The sequence below is a fragment of the Ranitomeya variabilis genome, chromosome 4 (assembly GCF_051348905.1).
Source record: "Ranitomeya variabilis isolate aRanVar5 chromosome 4, aRanVar5.hap1, whole genome shotgun sequence".
NCBI classification, from domain to species: Eukaryota; Metazoa; Chordata; class Amphibia; order Anura; family Dendrobatidae; genus Ranitomeya; species Ranitomeya variabilis.
The window spans coordinates 220633069-220641461 of NC_135235.1; the positions used below are offsets into that span (position 1 = coordinate 220633069).

The 8393-nt window shown below is 38.2% G+C and overlaps 1 protein-coding gene across 1 annotated transcript; it reads right to left on the reverse strand.

The window, feature by feature from the left end:
- Positions 1-611: 611 nt before the first annotated feature.
- Positions 612-7927, reverse strand: LOC143770423 (hyaluronan synthase 1-like). Its single transcript, XM_077260041.1, has 5 exons — positions 7868-7927; positions 4774-5648; positions 3790-4015; positions 2782-2914; positions 612-2060 (listed from the first exon to the last, which is right to left on the reverse strand). Exons 2-5 carry the CDS (start codon positions 5599-5601, stop codon positions 1388-1390), a joined length of 1860 nt encoding a protein of 619 aa, XP_077116156.1. The 5' UTR covers positions 5602-5648; positions 7868-7927; the 3' UTR covers positions 612-1387.
- Positions 7928-8393: the final 466 nt, after the last annotated feature.

Consider the following 8393-nt stretch of genomic DNA (forward strand, 5'->3'; position numbering starts at 1 on the left):
GTTAATAGCCTTACCGGTCGAGTTAGCGTTGGACATCATCACTAGCCTTCCAGCAGAGACCGTCGGAGCGTCAGATTGGGAACGGGAAACTGGTGTTAGCTACAACTTCTTTTCTTCTTTTATCAGAATGGTTGCCTAACTATAAGGAAAGAGTCACATGGCCATATAACTCAGACGAGGAACGAAACACAATGTTCGGACTGGCTGGCAGCTCTACCCACCCAAGCGCGACAGCTGCATAGAAAAACATGGCGTCACGCTTGGGTTAGGAGAACCACCGGCCAGTCCGAGCATTGCATTGCTGCATAGAAAAACATGGTGTCACGCTCGGGTCAGGAGAACCACCGGCCAGTCCGAGCATTGCGTTGCTGCATAGAAAAACATGGTGTCACGATCGGGTCAGGCGAACCGCCGGCCAGTCCGAGCATTGCGTTGCATTCCTCGTCCAAGCTATATGGCCACGGTAATCTTCCATGAGCGTTTCACCTGGCTGTCCTCAAAGTAGTCACACTGATAATGCTTTGTGTGGTTCTTATAAAATTGTTTGAATTCTTAATGGCGCCAGTACAAATATAAACAGATATAATAAAAAAAAGCCAAAAAGTCGTCGGTAATAAAAAATAAACATTTTATTCGTAATAAAAACACAACAATGACATAAATAAATAATTATATAAAACCTATATATATAATTGTCGTTATGTGCACACTTTTCACCAACGCATCTTTATACATTTGCACAGGGTAGCGCCTATATGGAAACCTGGGCCTGTGGACTAACGTGTCGATAACACGTAAGAAAATCATTTTAATTTCTTACGTTTTTGACTCCGTAAATTACTAATATTATTTATAATAGTCTTTATTATGTATATATATTTTTGTCAGTGAGATAGCCATCATGCTGGTTGCAATTTCAAAATGTGTAGGTGTACCCATCAGTGTAAACGCGTTCGGTAGTAGAAAGCAGAAAGAAGTTTTCCTTAGCCCCAAAAAGCAGCAATAGTCATTCTTCCCTGAGCCGCCTTCTTCTAATTACATGGGTAACTTCCATTAGTTCAAGTCTTGACCTTTCGAACAAGTCATAAAAAGACAAATGACAATAAATAGCTCTGAATGTTTTGGCCTCGAGCTGTGGGCAACCGTTGACATCATCAAGGATCCCATAACTACCATGCACACCAAGATAAGACAACAAGTAAGGTCTACTGATGAAATATTGGAAGCCATTTTGAAAAATGTCATCTAAAATAGATGGAGTGGTGCAACCATTGAGGATGATGGAACCACCTCATTCTTAGTCTAGTCTTCTTCAGGTCTCCTTACATCTTGGCTAATACTTCTGGCAGTATGTGCTTCATGATCACTTGGATCAAGTCATCCTTGATCAATTATCAATATCATAATAATCGCGCCTCTTCCTGCAGCAACGTCTTATCCAAACCCAGTAGAGGGTAACCATTAGTAGCCAGTAGCCAGCATAAGCTGAAGCTCCATAAATCAAGTAGTATTTCTCAGCTTCTAGAAGTCTACAGTCCGTACAAAGTGACATCATGATGATGGTATAGATCAGTCCTGCAAGGAGAATTCCCCACCAAATAGACAGAGGAAGTAGAGGGATATAGTTGCCCACCATTTTCTTTCGACCAGATGTTCCCCAGCTGCTTTTGTTCATGGTAAGAATGGCAAAGTACTTGGTTGGAAGGAGGCCAGCCATATACAGCACGGCATACAAAGACATGAATATCATGACCATGTTGCGTCGAAGGAAACACGCATACAAGGCTTTGATGGTGGCAATGAGTTGGATGGTGATTAGAACCCACATGATGTCCCATAGGTGGCAGCTGAAGAAGAGTTTTATGACTGTAGCGGTAACAAAAAATGGAAAGATGCCAGCAATAATTGATTCATAGGTCATCCAAAGGTGATGCTTGTGCCACCACAGAGCATTATACAGCCACTCCCGGAAGTAAGACTTGGTCCAGCGAGTCTGTTGATTCAGCCAACGCAGGAATTGGGCAGGAGTCTCAGAATAGCATTTTGATCGTGCCGTGTACCTGTTAAAAAAATATTTTTTTATTAGAAATATCCTGTTTTTTTTAGTAATTCATCATTTTAATACTTCAAGTACCCAAATACCAATTTAAAGGAATCTGTCAGTAGGATCAACCTTCCTAATCCATCTATATGGGCATGTATGACATAGAAAGCTAAATAAAATATCTGGGATCCAATGTTTTCTTCCAGAGTGATCCACTTTTTCCCTAATATGTAAATTAGCTGTTAAGATCTTTGGGCTGAACATAGATCTCCCTGAAAATCTGCCTCCAGAACTTATTGGAAATTAAATGGGGCGTTACCAGTGTGAGACTTGTAATGACTGACAGTCTGATCTCTTGATATGCATGTCTCGCACTGATAACATGCCCTTTCAATTAAAATAATCTCTTGATGGAGATCCATGTCCGGCTCATAGATCTTAACAGCTCATTTACATATTTAGAAAAATTTGAATTTCTCCAGAATAAGACATCAGATAGAAGATATCAAGGTGTCATTTTGTTAAACTTTCCATGACCTGCATGCTCATATAGATTTCTTAGGAGGGTTGATCCCACTGAGATTCCCTCTAAGGCCATGTTTTTCAATTCTTTATGCCCTTTTCATTTTGAGAATATCCCCCGCTCTAAAAGAACATTTGAGTGGTCTTCCATATATTTATTTTTCATTACTTTCCAGTTTTGTTTTTTTTAGTAGGGCAAACTTTTTGGTACTCACTTAGTTGCGTAGCCGATACTGAGCATTCTGTTGGTCAGATGCCTATCATCTCCAAAAGTGCAATGGGTTCCCAAAAACTTCTGGTTATACCAAGACTCAAGGAAAGTCTGAAGAAGATCATTTCGATAAAGACCTGAAAATCAATTAAAATGAATTATTTATTCATACTGAATTAAAATGTTGAGATTTCAACCGAAAAATGTGATGTAGTTTTTTCCTGAATCGTAAATTATGACTTGTCTTAGGCTGAGCAGTATCGGCAAAGAACGCTGAAAACACCCAAAAGTATCACTACCAAAATCTAAGTATTTCGAGTAATTTTCAACTTTTATATATTTAGTCACCACACCCTTGTTTGCTAACATTATGGTGCCAAGTTCTCAGCACTCAATAAAATAAGAAATGCAGAAAGAAGGCAAAATCCCTGCTACCAAATTTTAAGTCACTGGTCATCAAAGAAGAAATTTGTCAAAAATTAGGCTATAAAGAGTAAATAGTATAAAAACCCCACAAAAAAAATTTGATTTTCTGTATAAATCCGTTGTTACTCCACACCTCTCCAGTTGTCACCACCAATCTTATGTTTACCTTCCTACTATTTATCCAAGTGATTGCTGCAGCCAATCACTGACATCACTGCTAAAACCAGTAATTGGCTGCAGCCATCATATGGTGGGATAATTTCTCTGTAGGGGATCTAGCTGGTAGAAATAATTAATATAATTAGTTATTGGATTCATTGTAGTTGTGATATAACAGCTGCGGCCTCTAAATAAAGGCCGGAGGTAACAAGAAAGGGTGAAAAATAACTAATTTATCTATTTTTAACATAGCGGTAAAAGGTTGAAGAACCCTATTCCCAGAAAAAGACCCTTAAAGTCAAAACATCAAGTGTCAACATTATACATGGCTTGAAGGAACTTAGAACAATTAAAACATTTCTGAGTTTATCAATATCTTTATTTTCCTTTTTATAGATTCTACTAAACCACAGATGTGAAGACCTACCTAGAGGACCACTGATGCAGGAGACACAGTTGAAATAGGATTGGCAAGCCCTCTCTACATTGAAGGCGATCCAGTACCGCAGGCTGCTCATGAAACTTATATAGGAATCAGAAAGGTTCAGGATGCGCACATCTCCTCCTACTGCTCCATATCGATCATTCGACTCCAAGACCTTCACCAGTTCCAAGGTGGCCAGTGGGTCAAGTTTTGTATCTGAGTCACACACCTGAATAATAAATTCCCATTAGTTAATATTTGTATCCAGTTACAAATTAAGAATTATGCATCATATATTCATCAATCTACATCACACAAGTATCATAGTTGCCGAAGACTCGGTGAGAATTAGTAAACCTTGTTTTAAAAAAAAGCCATAACTGATATTGTGCACTATGATTGACTGTGTTTCCCAATAAACTAATTACATAAGTGTCACTGGTTGGGGTTAATGTGGTCACTAGCACCACTCTCACTCTCCCGATAGGAATTATGTAGACTTCCAAGTGGTTTCTGGTCATTGGCAGAAACAATCATTGTGATGGTAGGTCAATTAAAAATTTTTCAACAGAAAAGTGACTGGTTCTTGAAGTTCCTGGGCCCCAAACCACTCCTCTGTCATCCCAATATTAGTGTCTTGCTTTGTGAGGTCTTCTAGCCACCCTTTCACTGGGAGAAACTGCTACCAACCATCCTCTAACTCTCCAAATTGGAATTACGTAGACCTCCAAGTGGTTTCTGGTCATTGGCAGAAACGAGCAATGTAATGGATGGTCAAAATAGTGGCTGATTTCTTGAAGCTCAGGGGCCCCAAACCACTCCTGTGTCCCTCACAATGTTAGTGTCTTACTTTGAAGGGTCTTCAGTGAGAGTAATTGCTATCAACCACTCTCTACAGCTTCATCATGAAAGCAATTGCTACCATGCATGCTCTCTAGCTTTATCCCTGGTTAGTTGGCAACCTAAAGCATTAGATGTTTGGCTTACCTGGACATAGTCAACGCTATCTCCTAGAGCTTTGAAGGCGGTGTACATGACTTCTCTCTTTCCACCCCATTTTTGCATGATGCAAACACATCGCTTTGTCCTAATAAGATTCTGAATATCCTGTCTGGTGGGATCTTCCATTTCGATTTCTGTGTACATCGGCAATGGATCTTCTGGCATATTGTCACCCAAATTATTCATTCCAATGGTGTATGGCCCTGGATTCATTATGGTTTTATCATACAAAGTGTCTTCACGAACTTCGGCATAGATATCATTCTGATGCAAATCTTCTTGGGGCATCATGTCCGTGTGACCGTAGAATTTTTCGGCAGTGTCTTTGTCCCAGTGGTGGTAATTGTTTTTCCATTCATAAGTCCCTACATCTTCTTTGGAAAAAACTTCTTTGAACATGTCCATCATGTATCGGTCTTCTGGACTGTTACCATCAATTATCATGATGATCTGAAGTTTGTCTGGGGGGTACTCCGTTTTTTTGACAGACTCAAGGCACTCTCGTAAATAAACAGGATCTTCCTGGTAGGCAGATATTGTCAAGGCCACCGATTTGGTATATGAGCAGGGTCGACCACTTTTTCTCATCTTCCTGTGCTCCAAATAGGCAAAAAAACTTTGAATCATGAGATGGGCTGATAGAAAGGCACCATAGATGCCAAAGGCCATAATTTTAAACTCATCTGTGGCTAAGGGTATGCTGTCAACAAATGCCCATAACACCCCAGCAAGAACTAGAAACGCAAAGGTGAAAGTCACTATCCTTCGGACTACACCCACCCAAGGGCGGTCATCCTTTTCTATATCAGCCATTTTCTTTTTAAGGACTCTCAACTGGGAGAGAGTTATGAGAGATGTTTCTGCAAATGAAAATAAAAAAACAAGTTATTCAAAAATTTTGACTTCAAGGAATGAAAGTTGACAACATGAAATAGAGCTAAGTTTGTAAAGTCTGTGTGACTTAAGTTTGGATGCCATCTTAACAAAATTGACTCTGGTGGTCAATCGGAGGTGTCGTAAACCTCTTTTCCGCTGTAAATATATTTGGCTTTTGATGACTTAAGGGAAAACATAAAGTCTTTTCAGTCTGTAAAGGTGCTAAAAATCTGATTTTTCATATGTTGATGCTCAACTGTACGTCCCCCTGAGCACAAAAATGTTGTTCAACCAGTAGGTTGACTTTCATCAACCAGTTCCTTCAAGCCCAGAGAATTCAGAGGTCAACAACTAAATTTTTGCTAAGCTTCTGGCTCATTTAATAAAACAATGATTAGATCTGTTCCTTGGCAATATTATCGCGCAAATAATGAAAAGTAAGTAGACGTTGCCCTGGTTGAATCCTCGGATTATGGCAAAAGAGGCAATTGCTGAAGGTTCTTCACGATCTAGAAACTTACTACAGTTTTGTCCACACCAAAGTGACCAAGTTCAAGAACATTGAGACCAAGGGGACTCAAGAGGTTAGGATAGACCTTATCGTGGAGCTGGTGCTTGTACGTTGCCATTGTTGGTAGTCATTGCTACTCCACCACTTGGCTGGTGACACTAGTAAGTTGACTGCTGATTTGAGTTCTGCATGGTACTGTTTCTTAAAGCATAGGTTTGCACTTTTACTTGGTCACTGTATGACAGCATTATCTTGGCACTATATGCAACTGGTATTATTGAAAACTGTACGGTACTATTACTTAAGCTCTATATGGAACTCATTTACTTTGCACTATGTGGAACTTTTATTAAACACCATGTATGGAACCATTATTATTAAATACTCCAAGGGTCGCCAACCATCCAGAAATTTCTGGAAAAGTAGGCTACTATTTTTTGTGACCGTAAAATACAATTGGAAGTCTCTCTCTCTATATTTTTTTTATAAGTTGGAGAAGCCGGCACAGGCAATTGAATTATCACCAGTCTACAGGTCACAGTAATTAGTGCTTTTCAGGATATTCTGCCCTGTAAACATGTCACTTATATTATTTAGAATCCGCCATGCTTTTTTTTTTTTTTTTTTAAGTTGCTTTTCTTTTTTTCATCTTGTGGTATTCAATGAACGTTTTACACCAAATGATGCACACGGTTCATGAATTTTTTGCAAAATCAGAAGCGCTCTCTACGTTCATCTTTAACCTTTCTTGCAAGCTTTTTGGCACAAAAAGTGTCACTTTCCAATAAAATGATGCAAAATTTAAGTAAAAATTCCAGATGTCCATAAAATCACTCATGGGCAGGAAAGACAGGGGAATATTTAGAGAACAATTTTGCTACCTTTATAGAATGTTGCAATTATTGAATCAGCCGAAAAAAATCTGGAAACCCCAAACTCGCCCACAATAACAAACGCATCTAAAATAAACTTTAGAAATATCACAAATTAAAAGAAGAATATGGTGCAAATGAAAAACAGGTGAAAAACACCCACAATTAGGAATAAATAGATGCAAATAATAAATCGTATCTATGTATCCAAAAAAATATCGACTGTCCGTAATTTTTCAATAAATTAAACTTTTATCTATCTATTATCTATTATCTATCTCTCTCTCTCTATCTATCTATCTATCTATCTATCTATCTATCTATCTATCTATCTACCTATCTATTATCTATCATCTATTATCTATCTATTTTCTATCTATTATCTATCTATTATCTATCTATTATCTATTTATTATCTATCTATCTATTTATTATCTATCTATCTATCTATCTATCTATCTATTATCTCTCTATTATCTCTCTATTATCTATCTATATCTATTATCTATATTTTATCTATCTATCTATCTATCTATCTATCTATCTATCTATATCTAGTTATCTATTATCTATCTATCTATCATCTATCTATCTATCTATCTATCTATTTTCTATCTATGTTCTATCTATTTATTATCTATCTATCATCTATCTATCTATTATCTATTATCTATCTTCTATCTATTTTCTATCTATTTATTATCTATTATCTATCTATCTATCTATCTATCTATCTATCTATCTATCTATCTAGCTATCTCTTTTCCACGTCACAGTGAGATGAATGCACTGTGTACATGAAGCCTGGACGTTCTCTTACCAGCTCAGCCGCGTTGCTCCACTTTGGTACGTTGTTGCACTCTCTCTCTCTCCCTCGGAGGGTGTTTCTTCTTTAATATAGGGGACACACCTTAGAGCTGCCATGCCTACGTCAGAGCTGACAGACGTCTTTAATGTTCTTTCTGTGCAGTGAGTCTCGCAGGATTATTTGACGCGACCTCACATACCATTCTGCAGTGGGCGCGCGTCGCCGATGGAGGGGAATGTGTCCTACCAGCCCCCTGGCATTGCTGTCCCTGAGGACACTACAGTTTGTCATTTTTTCATTACTGGGTTCTGTCATCTACAACGTTTAACTTTTCCATCAAAGCAGATATATACGGATTGTTTTTGTTGCCGAGCAAGTTGTAATTTTTTTAGACCATTTTTGGTGCATATAATCCATGAAAAAATAAGACAGTAAAAACTCTTTAAAAAAATCATTTTTTGTGTTCCAATGATAGCTCTGTCGATGCAACTTCTGGGGGCTCATTTTTGGTAGCTAGAATTGTAGTTTTCATTGTTAT